At 57.9% G+C, this 24,279-nt stretch overlaps 1 protein-coding gene across 1 annotated transcript in view; it reads right to left on the bottom strand.

Moving 5' to 3' along the window:
* The window catches only part of LOC122365280 (homeobox protein aristaless-like), a 50,022-nt gene that overhangs the window by 6,106 nt on the left and 19,637 nt on the right, over positions 1-24,279 (bottom strand). The window contains exons 2-3 of the mRNA XM_043336374.1: positions 17,648-18,098; positions 16,846-16,891 (exon numbers count right to left, since the gene is read on the bottom strand). Coding sequence (XP_043192309.1) covers positions 16,846-16,891; positions 17,648-18,027 — 426 coding nt within the window. The 5' untranslated portion in view covers positions 18,028-18,098. The remainder of the gene's footprint in view (positions 1-16,845; positions 16,892-17,647; positions 18,099-24,279) is intronic.

Genomic DNA, 24,279 nt, shown 5'->3' on the forward strand with positions numbered 1-24,279 from the left:
GTCGTGGAGTGTCCGCCTCCTCGCGGCAGACGCGGCATCGTGCAGCAGGGCAGCCCATGTCATTGCACTGCGGGCAGTCGGCCTCGGGACGGCGGCCGATGCGGTGCAGGTACTGCGCCGAGCCGCTCCAGTGTCCTGCTCGGAGCTGGTGAATATCAACCGCGACGGCACGGTCGGCCTCCAGGACGGGGCCGGGACGGCGGTCGGCCCATATCGCCCGGTACCAGCCGTCCGGCCAGCTCTGCTGCCAGGCGCGCGCAGCGTCTCGTGCAACGGCCTTGCATATCGTGCCACCGTCGATCGGAGTGTCATGTTGGGGTAGGGCGCTGGCCTCGCGGGCGAGGGCGTCCGCTCGCTCATTACCGGGGAGCCCGCAGTGTGCAGGGACCCACTGCATGGTTACTGGCTGGCCCCCCTCGGTGAGCGCGGCCAGCAGCCTCCATATATCTGCGGCCAGCGGAGTCCTCTGGGCCGCCGGGCCGCTCCGCAGGAGGGCCAGCGCCGCCATCGAGTCGGTACAGACGACAGTCGGAAGGGAGGTGTCACGGCCATCCATGTTCAGGAGCTCCTCCAGCGCCGCTCTCAGGGCGAATAGCTCCGCGCGGGTGCTGGAGCAGAGGGCGCCTGCCGCGACACGCACCTCCCTGATGTCGCCGTTCGGGGAAATGATGGTGGCTCCTCCTCCTCCATTCAGCACCCCATCCGCGGCGGAGCCGTCTGACCATATCCAGGTCGCCTCGGCCGGAAGCTCCGCCAGACGGCTCTCCGCTGCCTCTCGTCTTGTGTCCGGGTGGCAGTCGCGGCGTCCCCCGGGACCCACCTCCAGGACGATGGTCACACCGGGGACATCGCGCCACGGCGGCCCGGCGGTTGCTAGCCGCGCTTCAAAGGTCAGCGGCGCGCCGCCGCGGCAGACCCGTGCTAGGGCCTCGCGACCGCGGTCCCTCCATCCGGTCGTCGTCTTGAGGCGGCGCGGCGGGGTCGACTCCGCCAGGGCTCGGAGAGGGTCGCCCTCTGGCAGGGACATCGCCAGGCCCAGTAGCCTGGCTGCCACCACCGAGCGGCGCGTGCATGCGGCGGGCATGCCCGCCTCCGACAGCAGGGCGAAGGCGGGTGTTGAGGCGGGGCAGCCGGTTATCACCCGGGCCGCCGCCCGCAGCTCCCTGTCGACCAGCTCCAGGTGTGAAGCGGAGGCCGCAGGCATCCACGCCCCCGCCGCGTACTCTAAGGCCCCCCTGATGTACCCGTTGGCCACCGACCTCAATTGGCGTTCGCCCAGTCCCCAGCTCCTCCCGGTCATGCGTCGCAGCTGGGCGACACGGGGGCGGACCTTCTTGCGCAGCTCGGCACAGTGGGCGCCGAAGTGAAGGAGGCGGTCAAAGGTCACGCCCAGGAGTCTGAGGGAGGGGCCGGCAGTCACCACGGCGCCAGACACCTTGATGCTCAAGCTCGACGCGTCGCGGGCCCATTGGGATAGGACGAGGGCCTGTGTTTTCTCGCCGGCGACCCGCATTTTCCATCTTGATGCCCAGCTGGCGATGATGTCCGCAGCTCGCTGGGCTCGGCGGCCGGCCTCTTCGACGGAGGCGCCGCTGCTGAGCGTCGCCGTGTCGTCGGCATACATGAAGATGTCTGTGCCTGGCACGGTCTTGAGCGCCGTGATCAGGTCGGCCGACCACAGCGTGTAAAGCGTTGGGGCCAGAACACTGCCTTGCGGGAGTCCGGCCCGGAATCGGGCGCTCGCCTCCTCGGCCGCCGTTGACCTCGACCGCAGCTCTCCTGTCCCGGAGAAACGCCCATATCCATGCGGACATGCACTTGGGCACCCCCAGGCGGAGGAGCTTGAGGCGGAGCATCTTGTGATCGATGACATCATACGCCCGTGAGAAGTCGAAGGCGAGGAGTACAAACTTTTCCGCGGTCTTGCCCTCTTCCGGTCGTCCTCTCGGTTTCGGCTTGTTCCAGCCATCTTGGACCCGCTGCACCAGTCTTGCCAGGTTCTCTTCAGCCGATCTGCCTCGTCGGAAGCCGACCTGTTCGGGCGGCACGAGCCCATCGCGCTCTACCAGATGGTTGAGGCGGGCGGCGATTAGGCGCTCGGCCAGCTTCGCCAGGTGGCTAGTGAGCGCAATCGGCCTATGGCTGGCGATCATCTTTGGGTCCTTCCCAGCTTTGGGAACTGGGATAATGGTCGCCCGGCGCCACGCAGACGGCACCTGGCCTGTGGACCAGGACAGGTTCAGCAGTCGGAGGAGAGTGGTCTTGGCACCCGGGCCCAGGTGGCGCAGGTGCTCGGCGCAGATGTCGTCTGGGCCCGGCGCCTTCCCACACTTCATGTTGCGTAGCTGCGTGTCCAATTCCTGAGGCGTAAACAAGGAACAGGCCTCGGTACGGGCATCGGAGCAGACGCAGGGCTCGGCGCGGAGCCTTGTCAGCTCGGACTTCGTCTTGCGGTCTTGGAGCTTATTCCGGACCTGTCGGCTGACACTGGCGTACTGTTTGGCGAACGCCGCGGCCTTGGTCCGGTCCTCCACGGCGCGACGTCCGTGGTCCCCGAGCGCTTGGCCGGGCGGAGCTTGTTCCGCCCCCTCCATCTTCCGGAGAATCTTGTGAACTCTGCCGATGTTGGCAGGCCGGTTCAGCTCCTCGGTCGCGAAGTTCCTGAAAGAGCGCGCCTTCGCCTCCTCCTCGATCTTCGCTGCGCGGCGTTTCGCCTCCACCCAGCGGTCTCTGGCATCTGTCGATCCGGGAGCGGCGTCCAGTGCTGCCCTCGCGCTACGGCGGTCGCGCACAGCCTCCTCCAGTTCAGGGTCCATGGCCCAGGGCTTGGGGTCGGATCTGGCCCCGCGGGGGACATGCAGCACGCTGCACTTCAGCAGCGCGGCAGTGAAGAGCTCGTTGAGTCGCTCTGCCGTGACGTCCTCCGGGAGCCCCGCGAGAGTTGACTCGCAGTCGTCCTCGTAGCCAGTCCAGTTTGCCTTGTGAAAGGCCCAGCGCGTCTTGCGTATCCGTCTTGGGCGGTGTCCGCTCATCGTGACGGTGGTGACCATCGGCAGGTGGTCGCTGCCGATGTCCGTGCCCACCGCCCACGTGCAGCGGCGGGCCAGGTCACGGTGGCAGAAGACGGCGTCTGGAGTGCTGGGTTGTCCCCTGTAGCTGGTCCTGGTGTGGGAGCCGTCGTTGAGGGTGGTGACACCGGTTTGTGTCATCCAGTCCGCCAGACGACGCCCCGTCTCGTCCTCCTCCATGCAGTGCCGATCCCAGGCCGGGTGGTGGGCATTCCAGTCCCCCAACAGTAGGGAGTCTGGGTTGGTGGGGAGGGCCGACGGGTCGAAGTAGTCGGACCTCTGGTCTTCTTCGCCAGGTCGGATTGGCGGCCGGTAGAAATTGTGGATGTCCAGGGTTGGCGCAGGACTGCTGCTCTTCAGGGCAGAGTTGCTGAGGTACAGGCGGATGCCGCACCACTCGGTAGTCGTGTCCGCCATGGCCAGGGGGGCGGTCTCCAGCTTGTCAAAGTTGAGACCCTTGCGGACGTAGATCGCTACGTCGCCCCCCTTGGCCGGGCCTGAGTTCCTCCGCCCCCGTGCCCTTCGGCGCACGGCCGCCGTCTGGAACCCCGGGATCTCGGTGAGAGATGAGGCGCTGAACTGTGCCTCTTGAACCGCGATGACGTCGATTTTCGACTCCGATAGCCAGCCTTGGAGCTCTGTCAACTTGCGACGTAGTCCCTCGGCGTTCCAGCAGGCGATCTGCAGGCGGCTTCGAGTCTTGAGGTTGGCGCGGTATCGGCGGTTCTTGGCTCTCCTGCTTCGACCCCGGGAGCTCCTTCCGGCGGACGCCGCCGCACCCCCGCCGCCGGCACTAGCGGCGGGGGGCGCCGACTCACTCATTCAGCGCAGGCCGGCGCCGCTGCGGACAGCCTCCAGGCGGCATGCCCTCGCGCGGCACCGGCCCGCTGAGCGTGCACCAAGTGTGCGGGTCGACGTGCAGATGGTGTAGGGACGACGGCGCGGTGGAGCGTCGGCCGCCGGCGCCCGGCCCCGAGAGGGCGGGCTGGGACCCGATTGGCTTCCCCCGCCGCTCTCCACGGCGGGGGCGGGGACGAGCCCCACGGAGTCCACCACGTGAAGGTGGGTCCCTCCAGACTCCGCGCTGGGGGCTCGCTGGGTCCGTTGGACTCGACCCTTGCTTGGAGAGGAAGTCAGAACTCATGGAACCGATTCGGGCTGAACGAATGTTTCCTCTTGGGTACCTTCCAGTCACGATTTATGGATGGACAGACGGTGGCCGTGGGGCCCAGTCGGCTCGCAACGGTTGAATTGCTAGCAGCAAGTCCTTGCAGAATTAAATACTGAAGACAATAATACGATAGGCAAGTGATAGCACACTATAATGCGTGATTGAACTTGCACTCCTGCGTAGTAAAGTAATTTTAAATGCGCTCCGCCTATGCAAATTGTTTGTCAAATTGGAAACTGTCCTTATGATAGCCACTTGTCCTAATCGGAGCATTAATTTAGTAACCAAGCGTGGGTATAAGTTGCTGGTCGTGCTAGCTAGCCTGGCCTGACCCCTCCGTCCGGCTCAACCGTACGCTCTCCCCCGTCATGAGGCTTCACCACGCTTTCTGCCCGCGGCTTTCACCCCCTGGCCGTGCCGTGCGGCGTGGCGTCGGTACCCGGCGCGGTCCTCCGAGCTCCGTGTCAGCCCGTCGTGTCAGCGTGTCAGCGCACGTGTCATGTCGGCGTGTCACCTCGACACCGGCTGGTTAGCGGGCGGAGGGCCGCCGCGCGGCCGTAATGGCGCCGAGGGAAGGGCTGCATGTGATTTAGCGTGGGGACAGGTGCCGCCGGGCCCGGCACACACACACACACCCCTAAACAGACAGACAGACAGACACACGCGGCCGAGTGGCGCCGTTAAGTGGCCGGCCATTGTTGGGGTGGCGGCGGCCATTCCACTAAATTATGCACCAGGACTGAATTGTAAAATGGATGGCCGGCCAAACGCAACGCATCGCCGCCACGCACTGGCCAGCAAATGTAATTTGTGCAACATGGCAGGACTTGGCCGTGAAAAGGTTTATGGGGAGGGTGACCATTTGGAACGAGTGTGAAACGGTAGGACGGTAGTCTACATTGGCAGCAGAACTCAACAGCAGGCTTATTGTTTTAATGTATCGTTTTGATAAATTAAGGTAACGTTGTTCATGCGATAAAAATGTTTCCAGGGATACTGGAGAATGCCTCCGCCAAAGAACGGTTCCAGATGGCAATGCCGGACATCTCCATCTCACCACTCACCAGTATAGGTAAGTAATGAAACAATGTATCAAGGGTTCTTCTCGTGGAACGTCTCTGTCTGCTGTACAACTGATAGTTACCCAGAGTAGCACCGTCTCTAGGGAACTGGCTCGTGCCCTTGGAGGTCAGTCCCTGCCCTGACCTCGTGGCGTTTGTGTGTGCGGGCCGGGCCGGCCCTCCCGCCCGCCGCGGGCGGAGCACCGTTCGACAGACAGACCGGCCGCCTTCGACTGCCCGCGGGCAGCGAGACGGTCGGCCCACGGGCGCTGACTTTTTGCGTTCGAGACCAGCGGCGCCGGACGAATGCGTTCACGGGGAATGATACATATTACGGCGGCGAGCATCATTACATAACGAGTAGTACCGCACCCGCCTAATGAAAAGGTACGACGAATGCGATACAGATTACACACCGTTCTGCCGAATTACAGTTTGGGGCCATTACGAGCGCCCGCGTCGAATTCAAATGCTCAGTTAATGGGTATGATTGTGTTACGACAGCCAACTGGGATGAGGGTGCTATTAATTGGCCCGAGCTGATATTAATAACAGTAAGCGGAGTTTAATGAGGGCCCGTCGCTGGAGCCCGTGGCACGCGCGGCGCGGTAATGGTGGCTAAGTATACACGGTAGTGGCTCTCCGCGCATGCGCCGAGCCCCCGGGGGTGGTGTCAGCCAAACTGGAAAACGAGCCAGGCCCTGTTTCGTGTGATAAAGTATCTGGAGTTTCCTGGGTGAAGTTTGAACTTTGCCGACATTGACGCGCCGTTATTTGTGTTTTTCTGTGACAGATTTGGGCATGGCAGTTGATATTATTTTATGATCTCACTTTCCAAAGAACGGACTTTCGATGCATATAAAAGGAGGAAGGTTTAGTGTCATTTATGCGGAGGTGGCATAGCTGTTTTGAAAGCTGCCTTCAAACAACCTACGGCTTGCCACTCGTGTGAGTTGCATTTGTATCGCCGTAACAAGCGGAAGGGAGCTTAACGGGATTACAGGAGCTCATGTTTTTCGAAACTGTTAACGAGAAGCATTTGCCTTTCAGTTTATTTTCCAGTGGGTGATGATCAAGAATCTGATGTAACTTATTTACAATGAAACGGCTGCTGCCTGCTGTTGCTAGGCAACCATCAAAACAAAGGGCGACAAAAACTGGCTTTTGCGGATGACGTGGCTAAATCATGTGCAATTTGGCCGGTCTTCAGATCCGTCCAATCGGACTGAATGTCATTAATTGTGCCGTGATTGAACCAAATCGGCCGCGGTGTTACGTGATGTGGTCTGACACAAAAACCCGATGAGCCGCTTTAATGGGGGGAGTGGCCGCGCGTCCCCACCAGTCCCTATCCGTCCCGCCAGTAATGCGCCACAATCCGATCGGGACGATTGGTACCCCCCAGCGTTTGGTCTACTTTGGCTATTACTGATGTCTGTGTAAGGTATCGATTGGTGACGTGGCTACAGGAAGCTGTTTATGATAAGGGGAGTCCAATCGCATTACGGGCTATACTGTCGTTATTACATTTTCCCTATCAAAAGACTGAGGCGCTTATTCCCTTTATTGTGGCAACGGTACGGTAATGGAGAGGATTTATGCGGGCTGGTACGGTATTTACTCAAATTAGGTTCGTTTCCTCCAATATTCTTACGTTCTTTTCCACTTCGCTGAGCTGTGTTTTCATGTTCCGGAGTGAACGAGGAAAAGTTGTCGACCGTATCACGCCATCAGCCTTATCTATGGGAAATATTAAGACAAATGCTACCACACATAGAACACTCACCAGACATTACCCTCCCACACAGTCAATTGGAGCTCGATGACTGTCAAACAAGTTAGCTATAAAACGGATATCGGCGACTGTGCAGGTAATGTTCCACCGCCGCCACTAATGCGCTTAGACGCTATGAATTTTCCTAGCGACAAATGCATTTATCTGTGGCGTGCGCAATGATACTGGACGGATATTTACAGTCTTGCAGGCGCTGCAAAACGAATGGTTCGAATGGTTAAAAGAATTTCACTGCCGGTTATCGTTACCCACATCTGCGTAAAGGCTTCGTTTCTTCTTTTCAGATCACTAATATCCCGCAGTTATCTAGACGCAGTCCCCTAATTCAAAGGCGAAAAGAGACATTTATCAGACACCCCAGCGCCCCCTTTCCCCTTTCCTCAGCCCTTCCCCCAGGACAGCCGCACATCTCCGAACAATGAGCAGACGTGCCATTTAGCGGTCCAATTCGTGTAATACGCCACCCTCGGCCGGCGCGGCCGCCTCTCAGCGAACACTCGTAATAAAACGGTGTGTCTGCGGTCAGTTGAGTTTGCGTGCGGTGCACTGGGCAGACGCTGTCATTACCACACTTCGGGACTCGAATTAGAGCACCCCGTCCCCGGTGATCGGAGAGGTTCGGCCCCCCGCCGGCTCAGCCCCCGTCCGACCTGGACCGGGGCGAGATGGGGGAGGGGCGGACCGGGGGAGACGGGGGAGCTGAGGGCCGCCACAGGAAGGGGTGGGCGTGGAGGACAGGCGCCGTGGGTTTTGGTCGCCAGACGAGGGGATCGACCGGAAACCGAGCTGGGAGGTCTCGCGCAGGGCGTAGGGTCTCCGACTGCCCTGAGGAGGTGCAGTCGGAGACCTGCGGGTTGGCAGACGGCGGTGAGAAGGGCTACTTGTTATATGCTGCCTTTTTTGCAAGACACTGTGATATGGAAGTAATTCTATAGCGCTTGAAACCACGATATTTATATAAAAAGTTTTATAGAGAGTTGCTATTGTATATAGAGCAAGCGTCCTGGACAGCGTTTCTGTCGAGTTTTTCAGCACTTACAGACGATTTCACCGCTTTTCTCCCACAAAATTTCATGCATAAATCTGCCACTTTCACTGATAACTTGCATTCTTGTAGTGACTCCTTCATCGCCTTGGTAAGCATATGAGGCACCCACCCTTTACCGGGTCCCTTCTCCGATTCCGAACCCTCCCCCTTCCTGCAATACCCCCCCCCCCCCCTTCCGCCATCACTGCTCCACTGGGCCGGCCGCTGCGGCTCCCACTCCCCTCTATTTACAAAGGCCGCGGCCCCTGCGTCATCGCCCCGCCCCGCCCCTCTCTGTGCGTGCCGCCTCAGCTCGGCAAGCACCGCTTCATTATTCTAATAAAAACGCGGCCATTTTGACGCACTGCAAAGCGTCGCTCGGCTCGGCGCGCCGGTCGGCGGCGACGGCAGGGTGGAAATTTACGGCTTCCGTTCGGGCGCCGGCCGCGTCGGCCGCGCCGTAATTGAATCGCACCGGCACGGCGCGCCAGAACGGCCGCACGACCCGAGTGCGTCACAGACGCCGCCAGGGGCCAAAAGTGCCGTGTCAGGAGCGGCACCAGCCGGTCAGGCCCTTTGGGGGTGAGAACTAGGCGAAGTGAGTAATTAGCGCTGCTGGCAAAGGGTGAGATGAACCCGGGGTGGTAACGGGAGCCTGTAATTATTATTGATAGAAACTGATGGTATGCAATTTTGAGTGAACGCATTTCTTTCTCATACCAATTAAAGATTTTCCTTATATTTATCCATACGAGGTGCCACAGTAATTTTGTATTTTTTTTTTCTTTCTGTTCTTCTGCATGACGGCAATTTATTACTTTCACAGTTTATGTCTGGGTTAGCGTATCAGTACGTCGTTTCTCAACTTCCCACAGTGTAACAGCAAACCGAAATATCACGCATTGTGCAACATTTCCCGCTGCCCCAAGCCGGCGGCTCTGCTCTGTCGGTAGCCGATCCACCTATATATACGCCGGCGGGGCACCCCGCTGCGCCCCGTATCCGAGGTAGCACGTGCAGCCTGCAGTAACACCGTGGCGGAATCACCCGAGTGAGTGACGCCTATACTTCAATCTTGGCGAGCGCATTTGAAGTCTGTCTAGCGCTGGAATGCCACATTTGAGCTATTCAGTCAGCCTAAATGACGGGCTTGAATAAGCGAATGAGCGATATTTGAAACCATCTAGGACTGGATGGCACACATCTTGTGCAATGCGGTGCTTTCTGTAATCAAGGTAGGTTTAAAGGAATTAGCCTAAGTAATCCCTAGAATTACTGTCAGTTATGAGGAGTATCATACGGGGCACTCCCTAGAAATGAATATTGAATTAACTGCCCAATACTTAAGAAGCGTTGTAGCGAGCGAGCAAACGACAGCGCTCACGCAAAGTGGAAGTGCCCGATGCGCGCGGCGCGGCCGTTCGGAGACGGGCCCGACGGCGCCGGGTTCGGGCGAACCTGGGCGCCCTGATCGATTGCACCGGGTCGGCGGCACCGGCGCTGCCATTATGCGATCGGCGCTGGCGTCCGCCGGTGTACGGGCCGGACGACATCGCCGCGGCCGGCCGGCCCGATCCGTCATCGGGCGAGGGACATCCGCGGCCTGCAGGATGACGGACGGGCGACGGACCGCGCGGAGAGCGACCGCGCCGTCCCGTCGCCAAGAGGGAAGTCGCTGCAGATGGTATTCTGGTGTGGACAGCAGTGAGCGTTTGGCCCGCCGCTGTCAACGCCGCCGCCACAGCTCAACCACCCAGAGAATGAGTAAAAGTGTAAGAGTACCGTCGCGCGGCGAGGTAATGCGAGGTACCGTCAGAGGCCAGGACACTGGGCTGGTCTGCTGCTGCTGCTATCTCTATGACCGCTATGCGGTCTCATACAGCTTCTGCATGACGGTGCAGAAGTATTCAATCCCAAAATCTAGGTGATGGACTGAGCAGCCTAAGACTGCTTAGTATTTCATCCTCTGGTGAATCAACCACAAGCCACAAAGCCGGAGGACAGCTCTTCTTAACGACGGTAGGGTGGCAGGCGCTCGTCACTAGAAGACACGTGTTGGCAAATATTGGGACACTTTTACGAACATCGCGTGTAATCCGGATGCAAATTCTGACATTTGGTTAAGCCTGCGAGGGTCAACATGCGCCGTTTCGTGGTTGATTGAGGTAGTTTCAGGCCAGTAAACGTCGCATAATAACGAACGACCTGATAACGACCTGAAAACGCCTCTGAAGAATGTCTGATCCTCCAGGGAATGGCGATGCGGGCAGTGTTGGCCCGGGGCCGTCCGGGACGGTACGCAGACTGCCGAGGTCACGCCCGGGGACCGGAAAGGTCGGGGGCGCCGGGGGAGCGCCGAGGCTCCATCGACTAATGCGGCCGAGCACGCGACGTGGCAGTAGCAGCTAGAATGTCAAGTAGTCGTGACCAGGTACCAATTAGTTTTATGTTCGCTGCACTATTTATAAAATTACCTTTATGGGGACTGATGCGCGCTGCACGGGCGATGACTGGACCGGGCTGATGTGGCCCCCGCGGCCAGTCGGCCCAGTGCAGGGCGGCCCCGGGGCGGACCGAGCTGTTTATGATTCGCTCCGTTACAGATGGGAGTCTGGGGGCCACTGCGCACCGCCGACTCACTAGGCCAGGTGGCCAGGCGGGAGGACGTGGAAGCTGGCGTGGAAAAGGTGGCCGAGCTCCGCCGATTGCTAACTGACCGACCAGCGAAAACACTCTAAACTCTGTCGGCAGTTGATGCTAAGATTCCGGCTGATATCCCCATAGTCCGTCCACACCCTCCGAGTTGCTACCAAGCAGCTTACCAAGTCTTAGCACCTCGGTGCCTCCGTCGTAATAGCCCCGTCCGCTGATAACGCGTGATGCTCGCACGTGGAGGCTAGCTCCTGTTATCGACAGCGGTGGAAGTGGTCCAATTAAACCTCCAACACTAAATCTTACAAACACCATCACCATTATCAGGTATCTCAAACTTCGTCACATTATCGACTCTTTAGCATATTCCCCGGACATGCCACTGAATTCGGAAATCTACTTACCATATCTCCTAACTACCTTCGCCGGAGGTCGATCCAACTCGATAACACCTCTCGGAATTAAAAAGGTACCACACACCTCGTCGCGTCCCTGACGCCATCCGGCCTGTTTTCCCTCCCGATGTCTGTGGTCACCCCTGAGGGTCCGACCGCCACCCCAGATGGAGTCATCAGACGCGTTCTGCGCTACTCCACGCGCTGCTCGCCCCCACACCCGGGAGCCGGCGGCACAGGACACCCGCTCGTCTTCGTGTCGTCTGCGGCCAGCGCCGTTCCCAGCCATATATTAGCCAAATAACAGGTCCCGGGCTGTCAGAGCTGTCGCCGGAACGACGCACCGTTCCGTGCCATCAGCGAATTAGCGCTCCACGACTGGCCTCCGCGACCACCCCGCGTCCCGCGGAGCGACGTCCCGGCTTCCTGGTGTCCTGGTGTGCAGAGAGCCTGGTGTCCTGGTGTCCACGGATACTGGTGTATGATGTTCTCGTAGGTACTCTGGCGTACTGGTGTTCAGACCACGACGTCCTGGTTTTCTGGCGTTGGACTGTTCTGGCATCCCAGCGTTCCAAATGCCATGTTGTCTGGTGTCCTGGAGCTACTCTTGGTGTCATGGTATTCTGGTGTCCTGTAGCTACTCTTGGTGTCACGGTATTCTGATGTCCTGATGTCCTGCTGTCCGGATGTCCCGGCGTCCAAGTGTCGCGTTGTCCTGCGTTGGGCCCTGCGCTGGTGATGAGGCGATGGTCTGGGAAGTCGTTACACCGACGGCGGTGGCCGGAGGGGCCGGTGAGGACTGGGGTAGCGCTGCCGGATACTGAGGGGCCGGCACGGGCTGCAGTGACCTGTGAGGGTGCTGGGCGACCTTGGATGGGACGAGGCAGAGCCAAACAGCGATTGACGCCGGGTCGCAAGCTGATTTGGAAGTGGAATGGGATGCGCTCTAGTGTGCAGCTGAAACTGATGCACTGTGAATACTGAATATGGGCAAAATAACCATTCAGATGAAAGTAAAGGGTTGTTGTTTCGTCTAAGCCATATCGCATTAAGCGGCATGTGCATTACCTCTGATGCATCTATTTTGGTTTACGGTGCATCAAGGAGCATTACCTCTGTTTTCCACCCTCCAGCACCTTATTTTCGAATCCCTGCCGCGACCTGGAGCCACGATACGACACGACTTTCCGATCTGACATCATAATTGTGCTCACGAGCGGACGGCTTTGATTGGCCTTGGCACGCGGAGGTTGCGTGCGCCAGGTGCGTGAGCCTGTTTGTCCGCCATCCGAGACGATCAAATCAACAGAAGAACTAATGGCCGTCTGCTCGCAGGATGCATACAAAGCCGGACGGATCTAATCTTGAGAAGCGGCGGGATTCGATTCCACCGACTGCGTCAACAACAGAACGGCGCCGCGCGGTCCCGAGTGCGTGCGCCGACCAGTTCCTGTCATAAATCTGGTCAACTACCGGTGACGCTCTGTTAGCACCTTCCGTTCTGTGTAATTTCACCGTTCGGGGCAGCTCACCGGTGGCCGACTGGACTGCAGGAATCCAGACCGCGCGGCCGGCTCGACTGTCTGTCTCCAATCCATCACCCATTCCGCGAGCCTGCCATAGATTAATGACAGTCGCGCCGGTTCGCGCGCAGTGCCATAAATTCGCCGGAGCCGATACTTAGCAGTGGGCAGTTGGTCACTGGCGTGTCGCCGGCTGGGCGCCCGGGGTGCCGCTGCGCCCCGCCGGTCGCTCGCCTGAGAGCCTGTCGTCACTGGACGGTTCGTGTCCCACGGGGTTGATGCATGGCCCGAGCGGGCCCTACGTGCCCATTACGACACTGGTTCACCCATTAGTGACGATACACGCCACCTAACGAGCACCGATCGGCCTTTACAGTAGTAGAAACACGGCCCGGTCCGCCCACCGCCGGCGCCACGCCGAAATCGCTGCAGTGGACGCCGCTGCAGGCGAAGGCGCAGTTGAGGGTAGCGCAGGTGAGGGTGGAGTTGCTTCAGTGTTTTTGTTTGCAGTTGCCGCTGTTGCAGTTGAAATTACTGCAGTTAGCGGTGCTGACCTGTCACCGTTGCCAGTTTTGGTCGAAGAACGAGCACAGAGTCACCTCAGCAGGCTGAACCGCTCGGTGGTCCGTGTCGTGGCGGGTTCTGCGGTGACGGCGGCAGCGGTGGCTGAACGGTTGCTGCAGACTTCACCACACCTGCTGAGTGCGCTGTCCCCTCCCCCATCGTAAGGGCTATTTTACCGTGCAGAGTGGGCGACGGCTAGGCCTTCTGGACAGACAGCAGAAGTGGAGCGCGGTCGCCGACAGTGCCGGCCACAGGAGTCTGCAGCCCGGGCGAAAATGACTCCGAGCAGCGAGGTGTGCCCGGCCTTTGTCATGCAATCAAAGCGCCATAAAACACCGCTAATGCTGTGCTGTATGATTTATGTTGGCCAGGGGCTGGAGATGAGACATCGAGTCTGTGTTCTCGCTGCCATCTTCATCTAATTTTAATTGGTGGCATTCAGTAGTCCCCATTCCTCATTTCTATCCAATCACGCGACAAATAACTTTGGTTAAAGGAATATCTACCCATTATCATAGATGTAATATCATAGGTATAACGTAACTTCCAAATATACTGAGCTCGAATAAAAAATAAAATTGAAAATAAGTTTGAAATATAAAAAAAAAACGTAACACTTATATAATGTGGACTAGCTTGAATACCAGTGGCCGGCCGTGCCTACATTGCATAAGCTCAAGATTCATGACGCACGTCTTATACCGTGTAGTGCGTAAGCTAATCTTCTGTATGCTATTTTCCTCCTCAGACTGGTAGTTTCCAGGAGGGGAACGGTCAGAGGCGAGCGTCGTCCACTTATTCGCACACCTTTATTCCTACGCACCACTTCATATCGACCAGGCCAGACGCCGAGACCCCGTCGAGCACCTCTCACGTCGGCCGGTCGTCTCGTCGGAGCCGACAGCTCCATGGTCGTCGGCGACTACAGCTCAGCCGCCGCCGCTGGGCCCGCGAGGGTCACGGCGTCGCTGCAGGCGGCCCGGCGGCGGCGGTGGCCCGCTGGGAACGAGCCAGGCCAATCAACGCCGTCCACCACCGGAAATGAAGAGCAAATAACCTAATGGATGGCTAGCGGCGTCCGCGGCGCGACTGGCCGGCTCCAGCCAGCGCGCGGCTCGCCGGCCGGCCTGCGCACGGGGAGTGGACGCGGCGGCGGCGGCGGTGGCGGACCGCGCAAACAATCTGTGTCGGCCGAACGTGGTCATTTATCTCACCCCCCAGTTACATATTTATACGGTTCGTCGACACCGCATCGGCCGCGCCGGAGCTGTCGATTCGTCTTACGGCGTTCGCGGCGCTCGGGCGACGAGCGGCGGCGGCGGTGGAGCAGAGAGACCGGTGCGGAGGCGGCGGGCATATTTCACCGAGCCTGGTCCGTCCATCCGACCGGCCGGCCGGCCCGCCACCGTACCCTAATCCCATTAGCCGTGGAATTTTAACCAATCCAGCAGAACTGGTATACAAACAAGTTGTGACTAATTAAATTAGCGTGAAATGAGCGGGGCAGGCAGGCGAGAGCGATAAAAATGAATCATGGTCCGGTCGGAGCCGCAAGTACCTGTTTATGGGCGCCGGGATCTTGTTTCCGTGGCCTGGACCGTTTAGACACACAATAGTGAAGCCAATATCTGAACACTTATATCGTTCCCATGCTAATAAGGAGGCTGTGCAGCGTCCAATGGCCCGCTCGTTGGGCGCCAATGTTACACCGACATGAACGGACGCGCGTCATTTCACGCCGCGCCGACATGCCGGGGGCCAATTGCCGGGCGTTCCGAGTAGCCGGTGCGGCTCGGACCACGATGGAATGTGGCCGGGTACCGAGAGCCAGGCCGGGCCGGGGCGAATCGGGGCGAACCGGGGCGAACAAGGCCGGGGAGGGCGAGTATCTGCCTGGAGACTAGCGTAGACGCTCAACTTTCCATCAAACTGTTTATCGCTGCCGTGCTTTGACGCCGTCTCTCACCTTACTGGAGCGATACCCAATAGTGACCTTACAGGGACCCGGAGCGACCTAAGAGGGGCCCGATGGCGACCTAAGAGGGGCCCGATGGCGACCAGAGAACGGCCTGAGAGCTGCACGGGAGCGGAGCCGGCCGGGGAAGGTCGGAGCGCCGGCGCCGGCTGCCCGTGATGGCCGCTCGCGCCGCGTGCAAGGCCGTCCGATTGCGTGCCGCGCCGAGACCGCGCAATGATCAGGCAGTTTTGGCCGGTAGTGGTCAGAAGCACTGAGCCGCGCTGCCGCCGGCCCGGCGTTTCTCAATTGGAGGCTGTGGTACAGGCTGGTCACGTGGCTGCTTTTCTAGGTGTTCTGTGCTGGTGATAACACATCCCCGACCGCATAGTGAATCTTCAACTCACTGCTGTATGCCATGGTCGCCACGGTTGGGTCGGTTTCAGCGAATTCAGCTCATTACAGTTTTAGTTGTTTTCCTCAATAGCGTTGGAAGCGGGGGCGGCGATGCGCGACTTCTGTTTCTATGTGCGGATTTCTGAATAACCAGTAGCCACCCTAACAACACCACTGCCGCCCACGCCGCAACGGTGGCTTACACGAGGTACCCCGACCGCCTCGGCACCGCGACTCGCGCGCGCCGCCGGCCGCGCGCGAGTCGCTCGCGCCAGTCGCGACTCGCCGCGCGCCGCCGACCGCGCGCGAGTCGCTCGCGTGCGTCCGCTTTGTCCGGTCGACTAACCGGGGGCGGGCCGGGCGACAGCGGTCATACATTAGGCCAAACCGTATGACTGATGAGATTGTGTCTGCTCGACGGCGCGTAATGGCGAGATGGTGTGAGGACACGGACCGGGGAGCGTATCGCCGCGCGGCGTGGCCTATCGCCGGACGGGCACGCGCGCCGCACGGACGCCGCCGCTAGAAAACGACTCGCTGTCCTGCCGGCCTGCCGACGGCGGCTGGTGGCTGCTAACGACTGCGGCAGTGGTTCCCTCATGCCAGTTAGCATGCATGGACATTTCCCAGGCTGTAATTCGTCACCATGGCAACCCGCTGCTAGTATGACGTGACGCTCCGTGCTTAATTAATCGGAGAGCTCCGATCATCACGAAAAAAAACGCATGCCTACTGCCGACTTCCTCAATGCAATTGCGGTTGACTCATGGCGTAAGCGTAGTTTTGTACACGATTGTCGTCGTTTACGGCCAATTACTGCATCATGCAATTCGCGATGATTTGCAAAGAACGGTCGCCGCTCTCAGAGTGCGCTATCCGGTGACGACCGGAAAGCTCCATATCCTCTGCAATGGTCCTGTTTATTACGCTCTAAAGCCCACAGGTACAAACTGAGTCCGGAATCGGTATACGGCATATAATCGCTTTACAGCCCGGCCGGGCATTAACGCGCCGGTGCTGCTCAAATAAAAATTAAATTAGATTCGACGCGGCTTTGTGTGCGTCCGACGGTTCTAGCCGAGCGGAGAATGGGGATGAGGCATAACAGGTGGGTATGTGAGCAGTCGCTCTCACAGCCTGCCCGGCGCGGAAGGTCGCGCAAATGGAAGGTCTGTAAGTACAGTGTGGCCGGCAGGTTACAATCAGTTCAGTTCATAGCTCGGCGGTCAAGTCACATACCTGGATGCGTGCCTCGGTGAGACCGACTTTCATGGCCAGCTCCTCCCTGAAACAGAAGGCGGTGGTGTCAGCGCACGGAGGCGGCGGCGGCGGTGGTGCACAGAAGGCGGCGGTGTCCGCGTTTTTCCGCGCCCGATTGACGTGTTGTGACAGTCCGCTTTGAGCGGCGCTCGTGTTGGGGCGACGTTGACAGCGCCGCCCATCCTCATAAATATAAATACGCGCCGACGCGACATGCGCACTGTGACGCGCTGTGTTGACAAGTGTTCAGAGGCGTCTGAGACCGGCGCTCGCGCAGCTTATCTCAGCCAATGGACAGTCACCGTTATTCGGCAATGAGCGTCGCAGGATGTGTACGTAGAAAATGTGATCCACTCTGCATTAGATTTGTGTTTTGTGCAGCCTAGAAGCGTCTTCAGTGAAAGAGTTTTGCATTTGTTTTTGGGTCTTAATCAGACACCTGTCCAAGTCAGAGACAGGTGACGCTGAAAATATGTGACGTTAACGCTCCCTAACGGTTTTTATATAAAGCTGTCAATGGTTACGTGCCACTGACTGACGTTCTTCTGATGTGACGACCCTATTAAGAAGGCTGTTCATGACATCGTACTGCTTCACTGCATACTATGCCAAGACACTGAACAATCGGAATCGATTAGGGGATAGAAGGAGGAATGACCGTTGACATACTAAACAGCCCACAGGAGTTGAATATTGGCGGACCCTATGGCATTTGACCTTTTGATTTAGACGGCGACAGCAGGCAGCAGGACGCGAATCGCCCTAGCAGCCCCGTACCCACCTGGTGAACACGTCCGGGTAGTGTGTCCGCGAGAATGCCTTCTCCAGCTCCTCCAGCTGAAAACTGGTGAACGTCGTCCGGTACCGCCTCTGCTTCCGCTTGGGCGGAAACTCGGCGTCCATCTCGGTGTCTCCGCCGCCGGAGGCGCCCTCGCCCGCGTCAGCCGCGCCCGACGCCTCCTCGTCATCGTCGCCCTCGCCCTCGACATCAATGGGTCGGTCGTCGTCGCTGGCGGCGCCGGCGGCGGCGGCGCGCTCCGGGTCGGCGCCCTCGGCGGCCGCCGTCATGTCGGCGCGCACGCGCAGCAGCTGGACGGCGTCGCGCGGCGCCGGAGCGGCGTCCGGTCCCGGCGGCACGGCGGCGCGCTCCGAGACGCCCATCGTCTGTGACGGCTGCGGGCTGCGGACCGACGACTCGGGGGTACTCGCGGCCGCGCGGGTCGTCGAGTAATCTGCGGGCGGAGAGAGGGGCGGTGTTAGCGCTCGTGGTGCCAGAAGCGAGACTTTGAGAGGGAAGAGAGATGTACTGTGACATCTGAGAGTTTTTCAGGTGCCGAGGTCGAAGCGATGTTCATTGCTGATTGCTGAACATGGTAGAGTCTAGAGAAGTACGAAATAGCCGATACAATTGCTCGGGTTTAGGCCACAGCTGTTGCAAAACGACTTTCTTGTTTCCTTCACTAAAGGTGTTCCTGGTGGCACACTTTAGACGGTGACCCTCACGTGGTGCCCCGTGCCATGGTTTCTGTGTTAGCTCAGGGTCCTGGAGTTCATACCACCTGTGTCGATCGGGGCCCCGCGGGTCAGACCACCATGGGGTCAGTTCGGGGCCCCGGGGTCTGACCACCCCGGGTCCGTCCGGGGTCACCGCTCTGCCAATCAATATCGGCACCTCGGTCCACTGACCGGTCCGTCCAGCGCCGGCGCTTCGACCTAATCGCATGCGTTGGCCGCGTTGCAGTGCAGTGCAAATATTTTATTGCCAGACACCACGCGATTGATGGCTATCGCATTCCGACGGCTGAAAACGAGCTGTTTCTACAAATTGTACACGGCACCTGAGCTATAGGCGCCGAAGTCGGGACTGGCCTCTGCGAGGAACTTTGGCGACACTTGGGGCGGCGTAAATGTCACGTGATTGGTGTAGGTATGCTGCGACAAACTGACCACAAGGTACTATCTGCAGCGGCGAACATGATGTAATTACTGTTACAGCCTCGCCTCGCGTGTTGCTTGTCGTCTAGTCGTAGCGAAAATTATGCCAAGTTGCTGTCATAACACTTGACCACAGCCTCAACTGTCGCAACACGCTGAGTGAAGCGCTGATCAGAAATAGCACGGCATCTGTGTGACTGTGCTCCATTCTGCTTCATTATGGCAGCTTTGTTGTTACATCCGTCACTCCTGCCGACAGTTTCTCCGGCATTAAGTCTGACGCTGACGGCACAATGAGCCCTCCCGGCCCGGCCTTCCCCACTGGAGAACGGAGGTGCGACCTGTGCTCTGTTAGCACCTGTGATGGATCGACGCCTCACACGCGGCCCGGCCCGGTCTGTCTACACGCCAGCTCTGTGATTTGACACAGTTGGGGCGCGACTGGCGCCGTATCAACGGGATATAAAAACGTACAGATGAGCAAACTGAAGGAGCCTATGTAGCTGCAACTTAAGCATTTTGGCTCTGCGACGGCCCTCAATAAGGCGGTGATGCCTTTGGGCTTTTAATGGATTAACATTTGAATTGCTAATTTGTTTTATTCATTGCTTGCTCATTTTATGAAATTCCAAACGATGTCAACGTTAATTACATTCACTATACTGCAGAGCCAGGGTCGCTCTTCAGGCTGGAGCTTGAGGACCTTCGAGCATCCGTCGTTTATTCGTCCTCTCCAATAGCCGCGCTATCCAGCCGTACCGAACAGCCGTGTCCGTGTCGAAATACAAACAGACTATGTAATAGAAGCCGGCGCCGGCGCCATCAAACAATTACATCAATTGCGTCCCGCGCAGGCGGAACCGATTGTTTTACTTCCCAGCACGTCTGGCCCGGATGGTTTCCGGTGGCGGGCGGGGGCGGGGGCGGGGGCGGCTCACCACGAGCCAACATGGCGTCCGCGGGTCGGCTGTCGCTCCGCCCGGGGCTAAACACACAGCTGGTGTGGGTGAAATGGTGTAACGACATCGTGATACGACCCCGCGCAGCCGGCGGGGGCGGGATTTTCGACGGTCACCTGCCGCTTTAGGACAGCCATGGAGGAGTGTGCGAGGGGTAGAGAAGCAGGAAGAGAGGGGACAGAGGTGGAGCACGCGCCCTGGAACAGAGACACCGTCCAGAGGGCGGTTCTCGGCGGCGGCTGTCGCTGATGTCGCCGAAGTGACAGCTGTTTGTCGTCGGCGGGCCGGCGCGGCGGGACGCGGCCCCGGCGGCCGATACCATCGGCGGCTCGCGACGCGGCGCCGCCCTTCTCACCGCGCCGGCACCTGTGAGCTGGCCGATACCGGCCGATATACGGGCGATATACGGGCGATATTGACAGGGAGCCGCCCGAACCGGCCGGCCGGCGGCGCGGCTCCCGAAATTTGTATTGTTTACAAATATGACGGCGGCGCGGCAACTCCACCCGTGCTATCTGATGGCTCGGACATGCGACACCGGCCGGGGCGGCGCCTCACTCGGCCGGCTATGAGAAATGGAGGGGAAGGGAAAGGTGCATCACAACCATCGCAGTGATGTGATCTAGTGGGCGGCGTGCCACCTTTGAAATGAGATCATCCTAATATGCTGTTTAGACACGAAATTCTTCAGAATAACTTCCTCGTCAGATATGCATTATACATGTTGGACACGAAAGAAAATAGAACATAACGTGTTCAGGTAATTAAAAACCGTGTAAAACCAAGTTTCTTGCGAAACACTTTTGACACAAAAATGTAAATCGTGCAACTTAATAAAGCGGGCCTGTCGTTTTCCCCTTTGTCGGCGCGGCGCGGCGCGGCTATCGCGCCAGCTGGCGGCATCAGCGGCGCGTCAGTGGCACTGATGGCGCGATACGAGGCGCCGCTAAATCCGCTCCGGCTACCGCCCTTCCCGAGCCATTGTCCTGCCATTACCCTGGCTCCCCGCCCCCCGCCGACGACCCCCTCCCTCCTCGGCAGCGGCACTCCAAAGCCGTCCTCTGCAACCGCACTTTAAACTGGCCCCGCTTATCGGCGCCGAGACGCGCCAGCCCAGTGGCGGCGGCGACTGCGGCGCTCCTGCGGCGACTGTGGCGCTCCTGTGGCGCGGCGCGGCGCGGCTCTCAATACCTCGTCTGTCGACGGACAGCGGCGCTGACGGCTGGCCACTTTGTCAAAACGCAGCGGCCACGCCGGCGCATGCTGAGGAGAGGAGACGCACGCCGGCGACCGATGGTATCGCGGCGCGCGCTGACAACACCGGCCCGTCGCGGCGGCGCGCGCTGAGCGACTGAGCCGACACACAGCGGCACGGCGGCGCGTGCTCTCCCACTGTCGGAGCGACAGTCGGCGAGGTGGGGATGTTTGCTGCTGATAATGATTCTGGGTTTGGCCGGGTATATCCGACTTAGTGCTAATTATGAAAGGACTTGATACATTTATAACTTGTCAGGAAGGACCATGGCATCACTGAAGTCTGAAGTCCGCAACGTGACTGTTGAGACAGCTCTTTTCGTCTATACCTACGAGCGTGGGGAACTAGGTTTCCAATAATTTATGACCACCACGGTGGTCTGAGAAGGAATTCCAGCATACCGATTCGCCGTGATTCTCTCACCAACCGAGGACGCTTGGCTGCGCTGAACAGTGGACACTGGACAGCGGACATGAAGACCGAGCCGGACAGGCCGGCCTGCGGACACGGTGTCTGCTGCCGCGCAGGCTGACAGATGAGCCGGTCTCGTATCGGCCGCCATGACAAGTGCGCCATAACGTGTGAGGAGTGACACGGCTGCGGCGTGCATTTATCACCCCGCCGCACACTGGTCGGAAACGCCCTCACGAGAGGCCACGGGCGATTCCGGAGTTTCGGATTATTCTTTATATAGATCGATTTGAAATTGATCAAATTATTATACTTAGGCCAAAAAAACTAATTCGGGTGACCAAAATAACTGTAATCAGCCCCCGAAGATGGGGTATCCCAGAACTCGGAAACTGACGCGGAGCAAGAGGTTTCTTGAGCCGGATATTCAGAGTCTTATTGCTGATAGACAACAAATTGAAATCCCACATATTATGCATCAAAATGTTCGTTATGAAGTTGCCGACTGGTCAGTGCAAAATTTTTGGTATACTTTTTCCCTAACTAAGATTTACTGTAGCTTTTTTATGAAGGCTCTCCTACAGTAATTCTGGAATATAACTGCAAAGTTTAGGTAAGGAAACAACAGGTAGTCCCATCTAGTTCCACTCTGATTTTTTGTGAGATGAAGCAGGATTTAAATTTACACCAGGGCAACATAAAAGCTAACTGCGCATATTTGCGCAAAATTTGCAGGAGCCCCTCTTCCTACCCAACTACCGCCCGCCCCGCCCCAGTTTCGGCTCGGCCGCCGCGCCCGGCTTACGTTGACCTGTGTGGCCTGCACGCATCCATGCGTAGTTGACTGGTCATTAAAAATAGATGCGCTTGAGTTAATGAATTTTGTGAAAAGCGCGTTTTATGTATGCATTTATGCATGCATTGACATCAAAAGCCTTCCACATATTGCGTGGCGATTACGGCTTGCATTTAGAGAGCCTTGCTATTGACAACCATCACTCGGCTGAAGAAAGTGGAAATTGAAACCTTCGTGAATATAAGACGCTGCAAATATAGGACACCTGTCACTGACGTCGGGTTACCTTGGGCCGTCTTTTTACATTAGATCACAATTCCGGTATTTAACCCTCGCCGGCCGAGGGGGGGGGGCGGGTGCCGCCCCCCCCCCATAGGGTTTTTTCGCGATAGCTCCGAACACGCTGGCGATAGAGAGCTGAAACTTGGCATACCTGACCTTTGATCCAAGCCGCATCTTTTGACACCAACCGCATTTTTGGGTCAGGTCAGGTCACTGACCTATGACGTCATAAGTGAACCTCTGCACGGTCTTCAGATGTCGCAACTTCGCAACGCCCTCACTGCCAGAGGAGATGTCACAGGGAAATGAAACTTGCAGGATCTAGTATCCATTATGAGTCCCACAACTTATATATCTCGGATTTTTCCTAAAGGTCATATGAGGTCAGGTCATTTTCGTGACCTCACCATTATAAGTCAATGGGGAAAAATGAAAACTGCTATTCTGGCGCCGGGAACGATCTCCAACTATCTCAAGCACACAGAATCGTGATTTGATGCACTCCTTGCAAAGTTAGATGCGTCACTTTTGCAATGTTGACCTTGCGTGACGGCATTTATGACGTCATCAAGGTCATATTAGTTTTTCGTCAATAACTCTTGATCAAATTGAGCTAGCGAGTCGGGAAAGCCACCAATGGACTCAGGAAGACCTGCCGAATCGAATGATATGCGACATGACCTCTTTCGACCAACTTCGTGACCTGGGGGTGCTGACCTGACCTTGACCTGAGGTCAACACCCCAAGTTGACCTGACCCGGACAAAAAGTATATCACTCGACGCGCCGGAGCGAGACGAACACGATGCTGCCAAAATCGGCGCTCTGTGGCCGTTTTTTGCGAAGTTATTCACCAAAAACTGAACCGTACCTTGGGGCACTTGACCTGACCTCAGAGGTCACCGGTTGACCTAGGACCTTAAAATCGGGTACCAATCTCTGCGTCTCGTAACGGCGCACACGCTCGTTTTTTTCCGCGACGCGCTAGCTCCACCAGGGGCGAAACGGCGAGGGGGGGGGGGTCGTACCCGCCCCCCCCCCCCTCGGCCGGCGCGTATGTAGAAAACCAATAGGTCCGGCGAGGGTTAACCCTGGCCGGACCGATTGGTTTTCTATATTGACCGGGGAGGGTTGGTACAACTCCCTCGCCGTTTCGCCTCTAATTGAGCTAGAGTCTCGCGGAAAAAACGAGCTTGTGTGCCGTTATAAGACGCAACAATTAGGTACTACCCGATTTTAAGGTCTTAGGTCAGCCAGTGGCCTCTTAGGTCAGGTAAGTGCCACAAGGCACGGGCTCGGTTTTAGGTTAATTACTTTGCCAAAAATGGTCGCACTGCCGCGATTTTGGCATCATCGTGTTTGTCTAGCTCAGGCGCGTTGAATGTTATACTTGGTGTTCGGGTGAAGTCAACTTAAGGTGTTAACCTCGGGTCAAGGTCAGGTCGGAGCCCCTCAGGTCACGAAAATGGTTGAAGGAGGTCATACCGCATATCATTCGATTCGGCAGGTCTTCCTGAGTCCAATGGTGGCTTTCCCGACTCTCTAGCTCCATCTGATCAGGAGTTATTGACGAAAAACTTATATGGCCTTAGTGACGTCATAAATGACGTCATGCAAAGTCAACAATGCTAAAGTGAAGCACTGGACCTTGCAAGCAGTGCATGAAACCATTCCCGGTGCCCGAATAGCAGCTCCCAATTTCCCTTGTTGACTTAAAGTAGTGCTAGATCCTGTATTATACTCAATTATGACGTCATAACTGAACAGATTCACGTC

The sequence above is a fragment of the Amphibalanus amphitrite genome, unplaced genomic scaffold, assembly GCF_019059575.1.
Source record: "Amphibalanus amphitrite isolate SeventyFive unplaced genomic scaffold, NRLGWU_Aamphi_draft 000727F_arrow, whole genome shotgun sequence".
Classification (NCBI taxonomy): Eukaryota; Metazoa; Arthropoda; class Thecostraca; order Balanomorpha; family Balanidae; genus Amphibalanus; species Amphibalanus amphitrite.